This window comes from Poecilia reticulata, linkage group LG7 (genome assembly GCF_000633615.1).
Source record: "Poecilia reticulata strain Guanapo linkage group LG7, Guppy_female_1.0+MT, whole genome shotgun sequence".
Classification (NCBI taxonomy): domain Eukaryota; kingdom Metazoa; phylum Chordata; class Actinopteri; order Cyprinodontiformes; family Poeciliidae; genus Poecilia; species Poecilia reticulata.
Window position 1 is genome coordinate 16366109 of NC_024337.1, and position 22456 is coordinate 16388564.

The window sequence follows — 22456 nt, forward strand, 5'->3', positions numbered from 1 at the left end:
GCAATAAAAATCCAAAACCAAACAGCTTTGAATAAGTTTCTTTTTTTATGTTCGGATGAAACAGAAATTAAGTCATCTTGTGGTTTGCATTTGTATAACAAACACACTGATCTGTTTATGAGTTTAAAAAGAGATTAGAACTGAACAGATGGAATATAAAATAAATGGGTGGAAACAGGAGTTGGTGTTTCCCCAACATGATTTTCATCTAGCATGAGAAAAATACAAAGGTGAGCCAGAAATTAACCAAAAAAATATAGATTTGTAAAACTCTGACAAAGTATGAAGAAACACAATTTAAGAAAAATGTTGGTACTTGAACAGTTCGTCTTGTTTTCCAAAAGACTTGAGGAATCTTCCACATCAGATCAACATGTGACCTCAAACACTTTAAAAACCAATTTATTTTCTCATAAAAACCTTCCAAAAATGTAGATACAAAATTACATATTCATGCTGTGGATATAGAGAATCATCATATAATTCAAGTGAACGTGTTTAATGACGTGTCCACTTTGTGTCAAGAGAGAAAAAGGGCTTTTCTTCAAGAATGTTGAAGTTTAGATGCCTTCAGTTAATCAGATGCACATTTAAAGCTGAATTTTTAATCAGACTTAAACACTAAAATTCAGGGTTTCACTTCTCACAGTAAAATTCAAGCACTTTTAAAACTTTTTCTACACCACACCAGAGTTAAAAATAATACAAATCAAGTAAAAAGAAAAATATGGTTTTAATTCCCAATTACTGTACATGATACTATTTGTGTCTTGTGTGTACATTAAAAAATTAGGAATAATATTTATGGCATCAACACAATCTAAGCAAATCATGTTAAGAATCTTCCTCCTCAAAATGCTTAAACTCAAAAAGAAAATTAAAAATAAAAAAAAGTTCTTGCCAAGTTTTCAGGAAATTAGTTATTAGAAATAATTGTTATTCTAGCTAATCTAAAACAAGAAAAGCTTAGTCTGCTTCAACTTCAGACTGAGAAAAAATAATTAGGTGCAATGTATTACAAAACTGTGCAGTTTGAATATCAAGCACTTTCAAGGACTTCATACAGAAATCAGCACTTTCCAAACCTTGAAACCCAATTAAAATTCAAGCATTTTCAAGGATTTCAAGCACCCACACAAACCCTGTAAATTAAGAAGTCGCATCAGTGAAGACAGGAGACAATTGTAGGCATTAAAAATGTATTTTATAAAGTACAACAATAACACTTCTGTAGAAAATGTGTTAAAATGTCACCAAATAATGCCACAGTTGCTAAACTGGCTTATAAAATTATTGCTTTACAGACAGCAAAGAGTAAAATAAGAGTAAAACCGGAGTGAAATAATCAGGCAGGAAACCTGCTGTGATCACTGGCAGTGCCACTTTGATGTGTTTTTGTCTTTCTCAAGACGCATAAAAAAAAAAGAAAAAAAAAGGAGCAACAAAAACACAAACATTACTGGTCCAATTATGACTGTCTATGAAAAAGCTCCGCCTTGTAACAATAATCTGAAGCCAAGAATAACATGGATTAAATGCTCCTACACATTTAGATTACAAACCACTGAGTAATGAGGAGATTCACCACAAAGAGAAAACAGAGGAAATGAAACAGGAATGTTAAACTAAAAGCTCACACATCAACATAAGCACATCTAATTACATGCAAAACTGAAATGCCTCACAGTTCTTCAGCTTCTGAGCTCAAGAACTTTTTAAACAAACACAATAAAAGCTGCACAAAAGTTTTTTTTTAATTTGTAAAGAAATGTTTCAGAAAAATTCTACATTTTTCTAATCTGAATTCAGTAAAAGCGACAGAAAGCGGCGCCTACCATTTGATTAAAACAATCTTTCGTAAACAAATTACATCGGCGCTCGTCTTTTAATGTGCAGTTCAGTACAGACGGAGATTAGTCGGAGATATGCTGGATTATTTGAGGAGTGGAGAAGAGAAGAACTTCCCTTGATGAGTAAACCCAACGGCCGATTTACTCTTGCTTCCAAATCTGAAACGAACAGTTCACATGTTGAAAACCGCCATCAGTTGCGAGTCGTGGGAAATAATGGAAGCAACCCAGATTTAGTTCATGGATTGAAAACAAAGTTTCCTGGTGGATGTGAAGGAGTTTCGGCTCATTTACCTGGGCGTCAGAGTGGACTTCATCCGCTGAGACAGGGAGCTGGAGGACGGCGTTTTGTTTAGCTGGTGTTCTGGTGTGGTTAGCGGTCCAAGTATGCTCACTGCAAAAAGAAAAAGGATTAGGCGACTACAGGACTCCATCAAACGCTCAGGAACTGATGAGTCTTAGATTTAATAGATTCTTGAAATACTAAGACAAAAATGAGCAGCGTTCTTTAAAAATGCAGTTTTTTAAGCCAGTAGCACTTCTCACTTAACCCCTCCTTTTATTACATGATAAATGAACCAGATTTAATGGAAAGCTGATTAATTACACAAGCTACAGTTCACACTGATTACTGTCAACCTTACAAAGTCAAGAAATCCCCTTAAACAGAACCTGCTTGGCGACACGAAGTCACGATTTTAACTAAATATATTCAAGTATTTGACACTGACCAGTCTGAAAAATATTACAAAGCCATTCTAAGGTCCTATACACAAATAAAAAAATTAATAAATATGGCAGGGAACTTGTCCCTTTTCCAGCCTGTCAAAAATCACCGGCAGAGCAAATCAGTTAACCGCATAAAGTGGATTTTTGTTCCCACACCGAACTCTGCTTGAACCGTTTCCATTTCCCATTCTGGTATGGCCCCGCCATCTTTATTCCTGTATCAACTGGATCCTCCTAAAGATGACAAGTGACGCCCTCTGCTGGATGGCGGCCAAAATACAACACAAGAAGATCTAAGCAGACTTTATTAGTTAACTGATTGGATCTAATTTCAAGCAAATAAATCATTGATGAAAACAAATGATAATTGTTGCAACCCAAGTTCGACTGGCTCCATTAAATGACCAGGAACGCCCTCTGCAGGACGGAGGTCAAACTGCAACACTAACAGCAGGTTTAAACTGACGCCAAGTTAACAGACTGGAACTAATTTTCATTGAATAAACTATTACTTGCAGAAAATGTTTGCAAATACATAGTGGAATAGTTAAAAAAGTAAACAGGCTTTTATGATGGCAAAACTGAAACATGAGTGATAAAATCTTTCAACGATGTAGAAGATTCACTGCTAACAGTTGCAAACTTCTGATGATGGTACAACCACCTTGTAGGTTGAGGAGGGAATTATATTTTCCACACAGGATCCAGGTTGCTTTCGACAGCCTTCCCCCTTTAATCCATGAAATTTTATAAGCGCAATTTGTTTTTACCCAGATTTCATCTACCTAATTAAAATGCGTTTAATGGTCTGAAACATTAGAAATTAAAAAAACAGAACAAATCTAAAGCAGCAGATACTTTTCCACCAGCAGAAAATCAGAGCCATACTTCTCTCAGGGGTGGCGTAGCAGTTTGCGTTCTCGATGATCAAATGGTTCAGATTGGGCTGCACAGTTTCAGCCATCACATACTGACTCCAGTAATCCACCGGCAGAGACAGCAGGCGCTCCACCACCTGAACAGAAAATGGAATAATTAGTTATTTTAGCGGATCGCCTCGTTTTATTGCACCAGCACTGATTTAGCTCGCCGTTAGCAAGACAGAGGGAATTAATAACGAAGGCCTCGGTGGGACTGTAATGGCTTCTCCGAGAGTGAAATCACTCGGCTTACGGTTTGGGAGGGAGGCGATTATTGTGAGGACGGGTGGAGTTCGCTCCACAGTGGGATTCTCGTTGACCGTAAATATAATCCGACTTCTTTGGAGATCAAAAATAAACAAACACCAACAAATCTTTCATCTTTTTTTTTATTGGAAATGATCACTCCAAACTTTTAATTATCTGGTTTTATTCTTGTACTTTTTTTCCCACTTGAGATTAAAATAATTCAAATGGCTGAACAGAAGACTGGGGCACGTTCACTGAGGTAAAAACATAACACACTCAGGTATTGCTGCAAAAAAGGTTTGCTTTCCCTGAGCAAAGTCGTACATTATTGATGCCAGTGGGGGAAAAAAAAGTATTACCCAGGCTATTTGAGACATATTTTTTATTTTTATGGCTAAACGTTCACTGACAAGTTGAATGGTGAGGAGCAATACAGCAGTAACAGATTAGAATATCCTAAAATATATATCATAATTCAGCAACAAACATATATACTTTTTAAAAAAAAGCATATATGTCTGAATTTTTATAATTAAGGTTTAGTTTGTTTTTTATCAGGTTTAGATTAAATTATGTATTATGTAATTATTGAGAACGCTGCTGACATCCAGCTGGTAATCGCTGACATCATCCACATATAGTCATTGACTGCCATGGGCAAGTGTAATAATGGAAAGTTGAGTGGAAGGAAAAAAGTGTGGTAGAAAAAGCCACAAAAACAGGTATGAATAAGTCCGTCACTCAGCAATATATTAAATTACGTACTATGTAAATGAGCTCAATAATTTCCATTCCAATTATTAATACTTTTTGAAGGGGAGTTTTGTTTAGAGACTTTTTATTTGGATTTTCATTTCATTTATCATTTTAAATTGCTGTGTTTTGTTTTGGATATTTAAAATGTCCAGCTTTAGTGATGTGTTCTTTACAAAATTAACTTTGCATTATTGTGCCATTACCAGTGGTCTCAAAAACTATGTTATCGTTTATCACAATAATTAGTAAGACAATTTACTGTCCAGCGACATTTATTATCCTGACAGGCCCAAGTCCACACATCTACAGAAGCTTTTGCATCAGGCTAGCTGTTGGTGTGAAGCACTTTAGCTTGTTTGTTACTTAATAATAAAATTTAACTGGTGAAATAAAGACGAGGGGATGCCTTCACAGTGATGAAATCATAAAATCCACTGGGGTGCAGCTGCAAAAACATAAAAAAAAATGCTTGCTTCCCTCGGGCAACTTGCATAGTTTATTGATGTCTACAGCAAGAGGAATTTCAATGAGACAACTTTATCACGCAGACGTGTGTGCTTGGGTAAAACTGTCTCTGTCGTAATTGTAAATATGACGACGAGTAACAGGAGCTTTAAAGCAGGAGATTTACAGCTGACAAGATGAACGCTTTTGTTGCTAATTTAAATGATTAATCTCAGTGTTTTGGGCATATTTACAGCTGCCAGCGTCGTGGTAGGAACAGTCCATCACTCGGTTCCTGCAGCTTCTCCATTTAAATATTTTTAGTTCATCCACCTTTTGGTAAAATGCTAATTTTGCAACATTAGATTTTAGATGTGCTGTTTATTTCGAGTACGTGTTTGCAGTGTGCAACAAAGTATATGAAAAAGCAAAATGCATAACAAAAAAACTCATTTTCAAATATATTATTGATGCTCTCAAAAGGCAGAGAAAACAGAAAAAAGTAAATCTGACAATTCAGACTGTTCTTTAATGATGCAATAAATGCCCAAAGCTTGAACAGATGTACATATTTTATGGTCGCTTATGAGAAATTGAATATATTGCAGTGGAAAAATATCCCTGTTAAATTAAATAAAGCTATCCCATCTCTAAGTTTTTTATATTCAAACTGTTTTTTTCCCCATTTGTTATTGAAAATTGTAATTTTCTTTTAGAATAATAAAGTGAGGAAATTATTTACTTTAAACTTGAAAGCCTGTAAAAGCAATGTCTTAAACATAAGCTTGTTCTCCAACATTTCAAAGACATTTTAATGTAACAGGGTTTATGCAGGTTTTACCAACTCAAATTTAAGACTTTTTAAGACCATTGTGAATAAAATTTACGACCTACAAACAGATGTAAAAAAGAAACGCAAGGGGCCAGAACTGTGAAACTGGTTCTATGGTTCAGCTTTGTAATTCTCGCATGGCATATTATGACTTTCTAGCTAGCGAACAAGTATTAGCATCTTGTTACTGCTAGCCTTAACCGCCTTCGGTCGCAGAGCTCAGTTAGTGAAAATGTCTGCACATAACTCAAACATTTGCCCGATAGAAAAGACCTGCAAAAAAAACCCTAGACAGAAGATGAGGTTAAATAGTACTGCTACAACAAAATTTAAAACCTATCATTAGGCTAGCTAGCATTTCTTTAATGTATTTAAGACACTTTAAGACCTTAATTTTAGATAAATGAATTAAAAACGTCAATGCAGACACACTGTGTAAAAGTTTAAGATGTACCTTTACACAGGGTTTACCCCAGTGTATTATAAGCCTGGCGGGCCACCAGGCTTTACTTGTGCCCCAACCAGGCACGCATTGTTTATTTTTTAAAGGTTTTTCTTTCCATGTTTGGATTTAAGACCTTATTGTTGCTATTAATCATCCAAATATAAAGTATTAATCTTCCAATAACACAATTATCAAGAGATATTTTCAAATTTCCTGTCAACATTAAACATTTTTTAACTCAAAAACACGACTGGCCGCTGGATGAACGACTGCACTAGCGCCCAACCACCAGGCGTACCAGGTTTTCTGGGGGAAACCTTGTTTTACATCTTTACGTATGTAAAAAAAAAAATAAATTTAGAATGGTCTGCTTGGACCTACCATTGGTTGGCGTTTGGTATCCTGCAGGATGGTCATTGGTTCTGGGTTGGGAACAGCATGACCAACAATGGTTGGACCAAAAACCCGGGCCAGGTTGCTGATGTCCATCTTGGTGTCCAAACTGTCAGCAACTCTGCAAGATTTAATTGGACCAATTAAGATCTCATTGATGCACGTGAAATTTTATTCCCCTCAGCAGTAGCAGATTCACCATATGTTTAGCTAGACTGTGGCAAAAATAAACAAAAAGTAAGAGTTTGAAAATAAAATATTTAAGTTTTCATGAACAATGTTTTAATCAATATCCATTTTTAAATTATGCAAAGCCTTCCTAAAAGAATAAAACATTCTCTAAATGTTAAATTCCACGTATTAAAGGGAGCATTTTTCACTCCTGACCTTTTGAGGTGGAGAATCAGGAAAGCCAGCGTGTCTCTGTTGGGCTGCGGCAGGTCACTGATGGTTTGGTACATCAGAGCTACGCTGTTGTCTTCATCTGAAACCTCTGTGGGACGACAATGAGCAACTTTCTCAGCTGAAGTGAGGCAAAGTGTGCAATTTCCATTTTAACTTGGGGAAAAAAACAAAAAAAACTTCAGCAACAAACAAGCACTCAGAGTGGAACCCTGGGAAAAAGATCAATATTTTCTCAAGAGGTTTCTTTCACTTCGCTTAAATTGAACAAATAAAACAAAAAGCAATCAGGAGTTCTTATGAACCTGCATTTAATGGCTGCGTTAAATATATTTCTGAACTCTGATGTGAATTTGCTGCAACTGTTGTCTCAAGAACAGCTGCAAATAACTTTTATATATGTATAGCGACATTCTGCCGTCGGACCAGTCACATAAAACTAACATACCGGCTGCGTCCATGAAGGCCCGGTTGAGGCGAAACGTGAGCAGAGGATCCTTCAGGTTCCTCAGGAAGTCCTTGAGGAGGCCGGTGATGGCGTGGATGTCGTCCACCTTGCTGAGCACAGGAATGGTTTTGCTGCGGAGGAACTTCTCCTTCAGATCCTTCACTGTGCGATCGGCGCCGGACAGACGATAAAGACCAGCCTGAAAGGGGGAAGTCGTCAAACATGCACTGTTAGGGCTTCCCTAAAGATGCATTTATATTATAAATTACTAAAAAAAAAAGGGAAAAAATGAATGCAAGAATTAGCAACGGCAAAATCCAAAGTTTAAGTCTGAAATAACGAGACCAAAGAGGACATGTGACGGAGGTGCTCTGCAAAACTACTCAAGACTTGTTGGAAGTTTCCCACATTTTGTGACATTAGAACCAAAAACCTGAACGTTCATAAAATCCATAAAAGGTTCATATTGCATTTGGATTTTATGTGACTAGGAGTCTAACTTTCACAATCCAAAGAGCCATTTTTGCCCTCAGTCCAGCCAAACAAAACTCATTTAGAGCCACAAATATGCAATCTTTTAGAAAAAACACAAAATCTAGTAAAAAAATAAATACAAAAAGAGGATAAATACATTTTCTTTGTGTGATGGTGATATTTGAGAAAATAACCTAGAAAAAAAAAGTTTCAGATCAAAAGACTAAAACATTTGATCTGAAACATCTTTTGTTGTGGAAATTCAATTAAATTATTTCACGACAAATTATTATCGTTATTACAGCTGCACTTAAAAGCATTAGACGGCTCCATTTATATTTTTTAGGCAAAGGCCTTAAGAGCCATTGTGAGACATCAAAAGAGCCACTGTGGCTCTAAAGGCACAATATATTTTCATTTTCGAAGTTTACTTTCAAACTGATAGTAGAAATAAAACTTTAATTACTGGTGAGACTTTACTTTCAAAAATTGCCGGCAAACTGATAGTTTGCAGAACTTTAAATCGATCAATAATCACAATCTCTATTGTCAGACTTATTAAATTTTAAAGCCTGTCTTCATCACTGTTACTGACATTTTCTGTTTCGCAATAAATTATTCAAAACTTTTGTTTTTGCCAGCGCTAGATGCTTCACCAAGTCAACACTTTGCAAAACTGTCTTTAGCTGCGATTACAGCTGCAAACATTTAGCTCAATGTACTTCATTCCAAAATAAAGTTACATTTATTTCAATTTGAAACTGTAAAAAAATAGTCAACAATATTAACAAGTTATTCATCTGGCAATATTATTTTAAATCATTTACCAAACACAACCAAGTCTGATTTAAAGTTATTCTCACAAAAACAGATTGTCAAAACTAGAGTTACAACTCTCTCGTCTCAGAAAGGCATTAACTGCAGGAATGTGAGGTTTTTAATGTTCTTTATAATTTGGCATTAAATCAGAGTGCAGCGCCGCTCACCTCGTGCAAACCCCTCTGTTCAATCTCACTCACACAGTGAACCACGAGGGGAGGAATCATGGGCGCCGTGTCAGGAACGTAGTCTGAAAGGACGCCCTGAGGAGGAAAGCAAACAGGAAACTGGTCAAACTGAGGCCGAGCATCAGGCGAAACGCCGATAAAGACGTCATCACGTGCCTGTCCGATTTTGACGGGTGTGCCACCCATGTTGGGGATGCACGGCAGCGGGCATCGCTCGCGACACTCGGGGTGCGAGACCACCCTGCAGTCACGACACTTCAGTGAAATCTTGCCGAACTTGATTCTTTTTCCACACGGCACACAAGATTCAGGCTTGATTACCTGCAAGAGGCAGTCGCTAGCTGAAATGCATATCTCAGAATGCCAGAATCTATAGGCTGAGGAATTGATTTTAATACTTAAGATAAAAATAATCAAAACCAAGCTTAAACTCCATAAAATATCATCCTGTTACTGCTGCAATTTTGAATAAAGATGGTAAACTTACAGTTTTGGAGACAAACTCGTGCAGACGGATGCCTCCTTTGCTTTGTGGAGTGCTGGGCTCAGCTTTATTGTCTCCATCAGGATGTTCAGGGGCCTTAAAAACATTCTCAGACTTGACAGATTCAGAGTCCCACTCCATGGCAGCTGAACAGGAGAGATTCAATAAACAGCCACATGTCAGAGAAATGATCCAGAAAACACAATAAAGTGATGGTGTGCCGATCGATCGGCCACCGATCATAATCGGCCGATTTCCGTGAAAAAGTGTATGATCGGTGATCGCCGATCACGGTCTCTTGTTGCCGATCACACAAACCGATCACCTGCATCTCATTTCGCAGCCTGCCTGTGCAGCTGGTCTCCTCTATTCTTCACACTTCCTTTCCTTCGCGCAGCAACAAATCCTAAGCGATGTGTAACTATAACGCACTGAGTGAATGGGGAAGTTTGCATGCTGCGGCGGAAAATTGAAGCACGTGGGGTGAAGCACGTCAAAATGCATCAACACGACGAATCTAATATAGTATAAAAACAATGACATACTTGACGGAGTTTGGCTACATCGAGGCTCACTGCAGTAAAAAGACATATGGAGGATCAGACAGCAGGTAAAGCAGCACGCAGGTACAAACACTCACCCGGATTAGCATGACGGTCAGAAAGCTAAACAAATAACCTGCAAAATTATTTAAGTCTTCGAGCTGCGATTTAAGACGCTGGTTTTGCTACAGGTGGTAAGTAATATTTCAGACGGAGCTTCGCTTCAGCTCCACCTGGTAGTGACTCTCACACCGAGCCTCTGCTTAAAGCTGCAGCATCTAACCTAACAAAATTTATTTTACATACGTATTAAAACTTTCACTGTCCTAACATGAGACAGATAATCTCTAAAAAAATAATCGATCTCCTCCMTGCTCTGCATAATTACTCCGCTCAGTCAGAAACAGCCACTCAGAACTMGCAGTAATCAGCTAGCCGCCATGCTAWCAGGAAGTTTTCATTCAGTAACTCAGGATTGTTTATTGTAMTGGAWCCTGTATTTGCCTTTGAATGTTAAGTTTTATAYTTTAATTTTTTTGGCAATGTTGAGAGGTTTTATTTTGGCTCTTTGCATTATTTAGCCTCTTCAGAGCCTTCATATGTTATCAGTCTGTTAAAGATAGTTTTACCGATAGCAGTACAATTTACACAATGCCTGTTTTGCTCAGTTTTTTTGTGGAAAAAGTTATTAAAAACAAGTTTTTGTCTACATTAAGGTGAATTCATGGTTCCTTTTTCCACATAATGTAACCGGTAGTGTTTATGATAAAAAAAATAATAATTATGTGATCGGTATCGGTGATCGGCCCTCATGGGTGATCGGAATCGGCAGGAAAAAACAATAAAGCTTTATTTTCTTTGAACTGTGGCAGAAATTTGGTGCTTATCATTTCAACTTCTGACTGAGGAACACATTTATAGTGCAATCAAGAATTCCTATAACCAATGTGTTATCCTAGAACAAATAAATCACACCAGAAAACATGTTCCAACCACAAGAAGTGCAAAATTAGATCAATTTCAGTAAATGTTTTAAGCGTAATCTCCAGTTTAAAATTATTCTAATTATGTCACATCCCTCCTAAATTGGCAAACGTTTGTGTAACATTTGGCAAAAAAAAAAAAACCTTTAGATTTAAAGTAAATGTTTCAATACACACTTTTTTTTCTTAATGCCATAAGTTTAAAGCACTCAGTGGCCACAATTTATTTATTTTTCTGTTAAAAATGCAAGATAAATTTATTCCTAATTATTTTTTTACCTAAACAAAAACCAATGAACATGTAAAAAAAAAAAGGGTCTCAAAGTTGTACAGTTTCCTAAATTGTTGGTCAAGATCATTTTAGTTTATTCCCAGCAACAAAAATGAGAACAGAAAACCGTTTACCGTTCTGGCTTTAAATCTCTTAAACTGGAGACTATGACATAAAAAAAAAACAAAAAAAAAACTTGGCTAATAAAACAAAAATACTTGTTTTGTACCTAAAATTTTCTAGTAACAGATATACATCATCAAAAATTGAATACAAATCAAAAAGTCTCCAAACTGCGTTCAAGGGCCACAAATGGCCCCCGGACTCCACTAATGGGTTTAGCACATCCAAATGGAAAAACCAACTAGGATAAATTAATGTTCAGCTGCTAAATTTGATAATTAATAAAGACATCATGAACATAGCTTAACTCTACGTAAATGCAGAATATCCTACCGGTCTTTCTCCTGTTGCGAGTCCAGTAAGGAACCGTCTCTATGGTAGAAATGGCCTCAACAGGTCCTCCATTCGCAGGCACAGTCACTGTCGTCTTTGTCACAAGCGTCTCACTTCCCTGCTGCACCAATGCACACATTCAGTAAAACTAGATACAAAACTAAATCAGGCAAAGATTTGACTGTAAGAAACCTCTGCATGCAGAAAATGTCAACGTTTACCCTTTCTGAGGTTCTGCCTGTCGATCGGGATCTTTTAGAAGCACTTGGAGGGCCATCAATGAGATTTCTGGAGGAGCGCTGAAATCAGGGCACAAAGTATGACACCTGTCCTTTTTAACCACACATTTTCATTCATTACTCTCTTCCTAATAGTGAACGAATGCACAGCGTACCCTCTTTTCTCGCTTCTTGAGCCGTACTGTCCTGATGTTGGACGAATCCCAATCCTGTAAGACATATAAAGTCACATACTCATCCAAAACGGGTCGTTATGGAGAAAATATTCTCTGGATCGGAGATGATGCCAGAAAAAATTAAGAGTACTTACAATGGAGTCGTCGGTTTTGTCATAGCTTATATCTGACAAGATGGAGGCAGACTCATCTATTGTCAACAATCTGTAGGAAGAAACAAGAAAAACCTGTTTGGTAATAAAATACCACAACATCCACGTCTCATGCAATAACCTGATACTTTTTACCAATTAGTATCAATTAAAATTGACTGCAAGTGTCAAATAGGAATGTGTGTTTTTGACTCTAGCTGTATGACTGAATTGAACAGAAATAGTCTTTGTTGTCCCACAGAAATTCAGGTGTAACAGCATGAAATGTAGATGTGTAAACAAAAACACTCAAAGTATTTAAGAAAAATAAGATTAAGGATAATAATAGTAATATTAAATATTAGATAAGATAATATAAAAATGCTGCACAATTATTAAAAATAGAAACGTAGAAACAAACTTTACATTTTAAACAGCAGAACTGGAAGACATTTTAAATATCCAAAATATACAGAAACAACAAATGAAATTAACTTTGAAGTCTCTCTAAACAAAACTACCCTTCAAAATATGGACAAGTTGAGACCAAAGCATCTTCTGTCATCCAGTTTTTGGTAGAAAGAAAAAGAAAAATAATAAATCATACAAATATAAATTACTGAGCTTAATTGATTTATTGCTTATTATGACATGCCTAAATAGAACCATCATTGGCCATCCAGCTGAATTATTTTCATATGTGTAAAAAAGAAAAACAAAACCAAACTACTAAAACTGCAGGTTAGAAAGTGACAGTATGTAACATCTCTATACCTCCGACTGGTATTCTGATGATTAGCTTGGCAGTTTGTATTGAGGAAGGCCAGAGCAGAGCGTTGTTCAGCACTCAGCTGGAGGCTGTTGGTGGATCCCTCACTCGTTAAAAGATCCCGGATCAACTGAATCTGACGGTCCTGTACATTCAAAATGCAAGTGGAGAAAAAATTAAGAGCTGCTTGAAGGTAAACCCCAAAACAAAAAGTTTGCATTTAAGAGACCGTACCAGTGTCTCGCAGTCGGCCTCTGCCTTTTGTCTGCGCCGGATCTCCACGTCCACTTGGTTGCGGGCGTGTTTCAGCTTCACATCCAAGGCTCCTCTCTCCATCTCCGCTTTTCTCAGCATATCCTTGCAGGATCCCAGTTCATCCAGAGACCTCGCCCATCTGCGGCGGCAGTCCTCAAAGTTCTGCAGCATCTGAATGAAACCTTTGAGAGAGAATCCAAATTGTGAATACAACAGGTGAATGAATACATGCCAGATTAAATCATATAGTCTGACACGAACCACTTACTGGGCTCAATATTCTCATTCATAAGGTCAACATGAGTCCTCAGATTTTCATATAGGCTCTGGAGGTTCAGGATCGTAGTCTCCATGGTGTCAAACAATTCAAATTCCTATAAGAAAAGAATTACACACACCCAGAGAGAACTTAATGACTCTTTAATTTAACAGATCGTTCTATTTGTGAGGATCTAGAAACTTCTGACTCGTATTGAAGTAAAAGAAATAGTTACCCTAAATACATTTTACATTGAGGTAAGTTAACTTATTAAATTAAACAACACAATTACTTTTGCACTTTTCAACCCCCGAATGCTACTCAGCGACGCTTGTTACCCTTTTTCCTTCTAGSTTTAGCTAGCAATGTTTTACAATAACGTTACACGTTCACCGATTAATGTAGGCTAACAAAGCAAAACAGCAGCTAAGCTAACTTTGTCCGTCTTTCCTATTTGCAACCACCGGGTACACCTACAGTTAGCTACCTGTTTGGAGAAATTCTGTACAGTAAAGCCTTCCGGAGAGTTGTTTAATTTAGTAGTTTGTTCTCATTTTCTCTTCGTAGCGGTCACCGTCTTTGTCCACATCCTTGTTCAGCCATACCAACTCTGAGCGGGTTTCTTTTCAAACTTCGCCGCTAGCCAATGAATGCGCTCTGCGTGGGTGTCAAGGTAATCGGCAGTTACAACTTCCGTATCCTTCTTTTCAAAATAAAATTAAGGTAACTGTCACTTCTCCACGTATCTCACAAAACCAAAGCGTAAAACAACAAAAAACATCTGTACAAATGATAGCTTAATATGAAAATTCAATGGACTTACTGCACACCTAATAAATGCGCATGATAAAGAAAGAAAGTGTGAAAGTGAAAATGAAAATGAAAATACGACACTTCCGGTCAGCTCTTTTAAAGCCTAACGGTCATTGGAATAGTGGAACTTGCTGAAGCAGAGCTGTTTTTATTTTCTTTCAAGATGTAAGTGGTATAACAACTACAGTTCCTCTTTCTCTAAAATACTAAATATATAAAAAATAAAATAACGTGACGCTGTAAATTTACCAAGGCAGTATTACAGTTCCAAGTCAGGGGTAAAAAATAAAGCATAGCAGATAATGTGCTTTCTAAAAGCAGGATATTCTCTGTTGCTGTTTTTAGTGAAAATCAAATTTATATTGCAACCTTCTGCTGAATTGAGGACTGTTACAAGTCAGACTACTGAAAATGCAAAGCGTTCAGTAACAAGTGTATGTTGAACAAAGGGAATATCTGAAAAAAAGTTGCATTTTATGTGGTTTTGGGTACATTTTTTCATAAGTTTCAGTGTTGTTAGTTGACTTCAATAAAAAAAATTCTCTTTCTTAGTTTTTAACATCTTACCACTTAGAAAGATCTTACTGTCTAATAACCCATTCTCCAAATCTCCTGCGGCCACAGGGGTTTGTGTCGGGCCCTCTACCATTCTCTGCACTTGGCAGTTTCAGGTCAGATGTTTTACCTTATTTTTTTTTTCTCTTGGGGTTTCTTATTTGATGACTTGCAACTATATGAGCTATTAATTATACTTCTAAAATGTGTTTGACGCAATTGGACTACTAGCTGGTGTGACTACTGTCATTATAAAGGCACCGTCTACTTCCAAGAAAGTGTTTTAGATTGATTTTTTTAAGTCAAAATGTATACCTTTTTGTCTCATTTGTATAAGATTTGAATCATCTAGATTTCTATACATTACTACATTTTAATTGTTTTTCATTCTACATTATTTTATGTTTATGAAATCTGAACTTTCTTTGAAATTTCTATGAATACAATATAACAATATAAGTTGGTTGTATACACTAACCGCACAGGAAGGTGAAAGACTGATGTCAGTTTCATAAACTTGCAAAAGTAAGAGTTACAATAAAAGGCTGTAAATTAATTGAGTCTTTGTCAGTTCAGAACAGAAACTGCACATTGTCGAATTATAATACTGTTATCTTGTTAAAGGGTACTCATTTGAGCGATCTTTATAACCCTAATAGAACAGCTAACATAGTAAGTGATAGGTAAAGACATGAGGAAAGGATTTTATGTGGGATTCAAGTTTTAAAGTCACTGTATTGTACAGCACTGTGTTCAGGTTTGAGTTTGTCTTCATTTATTCAAGACCATGTGCAGGAACATTATTCTCACAAGAGAGGATATGCCCTGCACCAGATACTGCCCCTGGCTAATTTCCATCTGTTGCCCCTGAGGCTAGTAAAGCCAAAACTGCTTATAAAATACAGATGCAACATACAGAGATGCAGAGTTAAGCCTCAGTACTTCCTCACTCAGTTAACACGCATAGGACGAAACTCATCTCACACAGTTCCTCGTCCTAATTCAGTTTTCCAACCTATCCTGTCGGGATAAATTAAAAAATCCAATCATCTCCATTGGGTGCAGTCAGATATTCAGTCTTTAATGTCAAGCTTCAATCACGGAGATTTACACTGAAATGAATGATGAAAGAGTAATTTTCATAAGTATGTTAAACATCATTCTACCTCTATCTAGGTCAGCTTACATCAGAGTGCAGTGTTTGAAATACAAACTAAGATGCATCCGAGATGAGGCTAGCTAAGCTACCAACACTATGCATTATAAACACACAACAAACTGAGAACAAAATGCACAAATTTGAAAATTAGACTGCAATTAACTAACATCTGCTCATAAATGTTGATAAAATGGGTTATTAATGATCATTTTTAAAACTTTGTAGAAAACATGTACATGAAGTCTGGACATTTTGAAATCAGAGAAGAACACAAGTATTGATCTTCACTGGCCTTTATTAAAGTACATACAAAATGCCACATTTGGCAGAAAACTAAACACAGCATATAGTCAACAGCTGTGAAAACCAGTAACAGATATTGCATCTTGTCATCGTTAACATCATGAATATGTTGGTTAAAGTTCCGTTTATTATGGTTTAAAGCAGCTCTAAACAGGTGTGGTTTTTGTTTATATTTAAATAATTTCAATGTTTCTGCTGTTTTTCAGTTTTCTGGAATTTTGTTCCAGATTTGAGGTGCATAGTAGCTGAATGCTGCTTCTCCATGTTTGGTTCTGGTTCATGGGATGCAGAGCAGAACCAGAACCAGAAGACCTGAGAGGTCTGGAAGGTTGCTATGACAACAGCAGATCTTTATTGTGTTGTGGTGCGAAGCTGTTCAGTGATTTATAAACTATTCTCTGAGCTACAGGGACTTTAGAACTGAGTGATGTGCTCTGTCTTCCTGGGTTTAGTCAGAATGCCGGCAGCAGCGTTCTGGATCAGCTGCAGCTGGAGGATCAATGTGTTAGGCAGACTTGTAAAGACACCGTTGCAGTAATCAATGCAACTAAAGATAAATGCCTGGATTTTTCTCAAAATCGTGTTGGGTTGTGTTTGTTTAATCCTGAAAATGTTCTCCAGGTGATAGAAGGCTGACTTTGTAGCTGTCTTTATGTGGCTCTGAAGGTTCAGATATGATCGCTGGTTTCTGGCTGCAAAAAATTAAGCTGTGCATTGACTCTAGGGTCCGTTCACACTGCAGCCTGAAGTGGCTCAATTCCGAATTTTTGGCAATTCCGATTTTTTTTGCCGGGGCCGTTCACACTGCCACTAAATGCGACCTGTATGCATTCTGCAGTGTGAACGGGCAAACGACTTGAAAGTATCCCGCATGCGCACTAGAGGGCGCAATAGCGTCAGCGTTCTCAGTGTTCTGCCAACCGCCATAAAAAGAAGAAGAAGTGCTCCGTGTTTGCGGAAGTAAACATGGAGGCTAACGGTGGAGCTTAGCTTACATATTTGAAGTTGTTGTCCGGCCGGAGCAGCAAATTAACAACTTAATCCTCATATAGTCCGTCATGGTTGTTGTTTTTCTTCCCGCTTGCTCGTATCAGGACGCAGAATAATGAGATTTGTTGAGAATCAGTGACGTTCAGTTCGGATGAATGCGACCTGTAAGAATCCGACCTGTGCTGTTCACACTGCCATGAAAAGATCGGATACAGGTCGCATTGTCAAAAAATATCGGAATTGGGTCACTTCAGGCTGCAGTGGGAACGCACCCTAGAGCATTCCTCCTTAGGTCTAAAGATAATAACTTAATTTTTTTCCATCCACCTAAAGAAAGTTGTTATTCACGCACCGATTTGGACAAATGGGTGCGTGAATCTGTTGAATGCTCGGTTTGGTTTAGAGTTACCTGGTGATATTGTTTGGTTGTATTATGATAATACGTTTCCAAGGAAAACGGCATTATGACAATTAAATTGGCTATTGGATTTTAACGTTATGTTTTTTCATCAAAACTGATTGTTCATCATTCCTGCTCAAGCGGTTTGTATGTCTATTTACACTCAACACCTTGTCACGATTAATTTCCGACCAAATCAGCAGCCAGAAGGAAAAAAAGAGAGAGAGAGAGAGAGAGAAAGAGAGAGAGAGAGAGGCAGGACCACCAACCCGCTGAGGACAAACTTGCGAGAAGCGGAGCATGCAGAAAAAGCTCCGCCAAACAACAGTGCAGCTGCTCGGCGGCTTGTGAGGCTACACACGGCAGCGCGGAGCTTGTTGCGGATTACACCATGATTGCCACAACTCAACAAAACATGACCACGGATCTGGTAGGTGGGCTTCAATCCACTACTTTGCGGTTCCCTTCCTTGTGCAGAGGTTTGAGTGTGTGTGTGTTTTCTCCAAGGGGGGTTTTCCCGTGTGTCGGGGGAAATTGGTGATTTCGCTTCTTGACACTTTTCCCGTTGCTGTCCATCTTCCGGACAGGCTTGCCCCTGAGCACTGTGCTGTGATTCTGACGTCCAGTCTTCTTCTTCTTTATTGTCCCATGCAGCCTCGCAGTGTTTCCCTGCACCGTTAAGAAAGCTCAATTTTCCTGGATGATAATTAGTCCCAGCAGCCAGTCCCCTCCAGCATGGACGCGCACATTGACAAAAGAGGAGGGGGGGCAGCCTGCACACTATGATTGATTAGCCCTTTGCTGCAAAGGTGAATGGTCAATGAATGGGGATTATGAAGCAGGACGTTTGTAAATTGCACTAAATTTAAGCAGTTCAGACTAAAAAAATGATACAAACTAGCAAGTGTGAGGTATAGTCTAATTATTATGCCGCCTAAGTCAGGATTCAATGATCCTCTTCTGTATATTTTGTTTTTAAGCTTTATTCTCTGCTCATAATGTGAGATGCATTTGTTAATACTATGTTTTTCCCCCGCTCAGCATTTTTGCAGGTTTTAATCTGCAGAGCTACAGAGGATGTTACAGATACAATGATAAAACAAACAGAACTGGATCAATACAATTGGAGTAGCAGTTTCCAACCATTGTTTATCGCACGTGTGTCAAACTCGAAGTCCGGGGGCAAAATCTGGCCCGCCGCAGCTTTTTAATGTGGCCCTCTACACTCCAAATTACATCCAAATTCACACAAAATCAGTTGAAAATCCCCAAAGTTTTCAGATTTTAATGACTTTTTTTACCTCAAAATTGGCCAAAAATGTTTGTTTTAAGTGACTCTTGCCTCAGCCGTACTTGATGTCGAGTTATATAGACTGCGATTAATAAAAAGTCACACTTAACACATTTGCGCAAATATTGCTAATGGGTGTACAAAAAATACTGTTTTTTTGTACAGTGTGTTACAAAAAAAACGACACAAAAACAATCACAAAATCCTGGAGATTCCCTGATTTGTGATTATTTAATTTTAAGAAACACTTATTGAATGCTGAAACAAACAGCTACTTATTATTATTTTAACAGTTTAATGGGTTTTATCAGTACATTCTGGCWCAACCAGCCCTTTAAGAACATTCAGACTTTTATTACGGCCCAGAATGAAAATGAGTTTGACATCCCTGGTCGGTTGGTGCCGATGGTCGCTGGGTCGATCAATTTTTTATTGTTACAATTATTCAAAGTTCTTTTGAACTGAATAATTGCTAGCATGTTTGACCTTAGCATTAGCGCTTTATCTAAACAAGTTGAAGCTGGATTTAAACTTTTAAATTCTTTTGAAACTTGTTTTCTGACTTCTAAATCTAATATTTGTGGCCAATTAGCAACAATTTTCTCAAGATAAAGTCTAACAACAAGTGTGATTTTAGCAGCAGCTCTGTAGCTGAAACTTTATGAATTCTTGCTGAAAGTCCAAACATTTCACAACCCCACATCAAACAAGAGCCATAACTTTTATTTAATTTACATATATTAACATATCGTTCTTACCATTTGCACAAAGAATGAGAATAAGAGTTATATTCAAGTCAAAATGATTAGCTAAGACTTATGCTAGAAGTAACAACAGTATTGAAAATAACAAAAATATGTTTGATTTAATTGTGGATTGTTTTAATGAGTAATATTTAGAATTCATTTTTGCAGTTTATACCAGTTATGACACTTGTTTAAATCTCTTTCTTTAATGTTGAATGTTCAGTACCATATAAATCGCTTAATTCACGATAAAACGTTTATTCTTTTTAGAAGAGTTTCAGAGTCTCTGCATATTTACTCAGCTGCAGCTTCGGTTACTTCAGAGTATTGGTTTTTATTCTGAATACCTAGTTTATGTATTACTGAGGAAAACTCCTTGACATTAAGTGGCACTCAGGTCTTTAGTGCTTTCACTGACATGATGAAACCCAAATGAAACTTGCCAGAAATCATTTATTTCATAATCCTGAGGTATTTTTTTCTCTATCGGAAACGACAGCAGAAGGCTGCAGGGTTTATAGACGACCTTTTTACCTGCAAATGTCGGCTCACGTCAGTGGCAAATCAATGTACTTCAGGCAGCAAATCTGTTGAGATTGTTGCTCCTTTACATGGCAGAAACATTATTGATGCATTTAGTTATAGATGCATTCATCCTCTGTCTTTGAGCCGCAGCTTGAGTTAATTATTTAAAGATGCACCAGTGAATCAGCTGAGATTTTCTTGTTTGTGATCAAGGAACTGGTAGATCAAATACTGAAAATTTGATTTCTATTTATTAAAGTCAACAAAACTAAGAACTTGCATTGTTTTCCATCTATAAAAGCATCAGCATATATTTTGATGCACTTCATTTGACACAAGCGTTCATGCATAAATGAGTACAATTTTGTGACCCCTTTGTTTTCTTTTGTATAACGGAGTATTAGGACTATAATAATAAAAGAAAACAATAAGTAATAAGTCATAAAACTGAAAGAATAAACTCGTACGAGAATAAAGTAAAAGTAATGAAGATAAAGTCATAATATTACAAGAATAAAGTCATAAGCATTATGAGAATAAAGTTGTAAGAGAATAAAGTCAAAATAATATGCAAATAATGTCACAGAATTACGAGAATAGACATAGTATCACAAAAATAAAGTTGTACAAGAATAAAGTCAGAAAAACACGAGAATAAAGTTGGAGTTTTAGAAGGATATAGTCCTAATATTACGAGAATAAACTTGTACGAAAATAGAATTTATATAATATGAGAATAAAGTCCTAATATTACAGGAATAAAGTTGTGAAATTACAAGAAAGTCGAAATATTGTCATTTCATTCTCGTAATATTAGGACTTTACTCTAATAATTTTCTTTTTTGAATACATACAGACCCAAATACATTTTGAAATGAAAATATCAGTTTTTCTTTAAGGTGCTATGATCCTTTGAAAATAATAGGTTTGATTAAAATTTGAATTTTGCAGCTCGGAAAAAAAAACAAAACAAAAAAAACAACTAATTGGTTCATCCCTGGAGTTTCCTTTTCAGGATAGCGCGTGTTATGCTAAATTATGATTTTTAAAGCAGCACACATACATTTGTTTTTGCATAAAATCCGACCAAAAAGCCCAGTTTAATACCAGAAATGTTTGTGTTGTGGCTCATGCTCCATATTTAAAACTGCACTGAATCCTAACACGTTATTTACTGGTAAATCCCCTCTGAGGAGCCTCGGCGCGCCGGGAAGAAAAGGAGTGCTCTTCATCATATTTACTTTGACTCTACATCATGTCGCCCGTATAGCTCCCCCACCTCGCGTTTTCCTGATGCTGCTTGTTCCCCAAGGCGGCAACTAAGTGTACAGGATCCTTTTGTGATGTAATTTTCTTGTGTGTGATGGGGAGCATGAAAAGAAGATAGGGGAGCCTTGCAGCGATAGACTAAAGCAGCTGGGCTTTCATTTCACGAAGGCTTTTGCTGCATTGTCTCGTCATAACCTCGAGGGCTAAAAAAAGAGAAAGTAATCTCTAGTTATGGTCTCACATGGTGTCTTTGCCATTTTATTCTCTCTTTTGCAGTAGAGAAAATCCAATGCAATGCTTTGGTTCAGATGGGAATCGATGCCAATCTGCTGTATCTAATCATTACAGCCGTTTGGTTTCTCTTCATCTGAAATTACTTTCTGCTCTAACGATGACCTTTATTTTTACTGAGGCAATGAGAAATATTGACAAGATAATGCATATAGGTTCCTTGTTAATCAGCACCTTTCCCCTGTGAGTAATTATAATGAATCATTAAAATCAGCCTATAGCTTATATATTGAGGTCTGCATGTAAAATACCCACTTCAACGTTAGCGGTTTATTCATTAACGTCTACGTCTGTGATCTACATCAACAGCCGGGGTTCAGGAGGTTTTCAAGTATGCAAATCCAGCAACGGCGTGCATCAGCTCACTCATTTCTCTTCGTGTGATTTATTATTGGATGCCTCACAGACACAGAAGATGGAGTTAAGGAGGTCTCCTGAGTCTAATTTATGAATTTTAAATACTGCCTGAATCCTGCACAACCTAGTTGTGGTGCGCGCTCTGCAGATCGTGTTTGGTGTGACTTGTTCTTTTTTGTCTGCAAATTTTTTTTTTGGACAACTTAAGAGAAAAAAGAGAGAGTTTGTGAGGAGTAACTCCAG

The 22456-nt window shown here is 37.2% G+C and overlaps 2 protein-coding genes across 5 annotated transcripts in view; one reads left to right on the forward strand and one right to left on the reverse strand.

Moving 5' to 3' along the window:
- Positions 1-1182: 1182 nt before the first annotated feature.
- racgap1 (Rac GTPase activating protein 1) lies at positions 1183-14154 on the reverse strand. 3 transcript variants are annotated; one of them, XM_017305609.1, is made up of 17 exons: positions 14002-14154; positions 13524-13629; positions 13235-13437; positions 13006-13145; positions 12235-12304; positions 12080-12133; positions 11907-11984; positions 11686-11803; positions 9437-9579; positions 9106-9270; positions 8929-9024; positions 7469-7667; positions 7006-7111; positions 6607-6739; positions 3468-3594; positions 2145-2244; positions 1183-2009 (listed from the first exon to the last, which is right to left on the reverse strand). In XM_017305609.1, exons 2-17 carry the CDS (start codon positions 13606-13608, stop codon positions 1934-1936), a joined length of 1893 nt encoding a protein of 630 aa, XP_017161098.1. In that variant the 5' UTR covers positions 13609-13629; positions 14002-14154; the 3' UTR covers positions 1183-1933. The 3 variants fall into 3 exon arrangements, with proteins under 3 accessions (XP_017161098.1, XP_008412685.1, XP_008412686.1); XM_008414463.2 differs by having other exon boundaries at positions 11686-11806; XM_008414464.2 differs by having other exon boundaries at positions 11686-11806; positions 13992-14154.
- Positions 14155-17972: 3818 nt separating this feature from the next.
- The window catches only part of LOC103467786 (inactive dipeptidyl peptidase 10), a 53036-nt gene continuing 48552 nt past the window's right edge, over positions 17973-22456 (forward strand). For both annotated transcript variants that reach the window (XM_017305915.1, XM_017305916.1), the window contains exon 1: positions 17973-18164. In XM_017305915.1, coding sequence (XP_017161404.1) covers positions 18126-18164 — 39 coding nt within the window. In that variant the 5' untranslated portion in view covers positions 17973-18125. The remainder of the gene's footprint in view (positions 18165-22456) is intronic.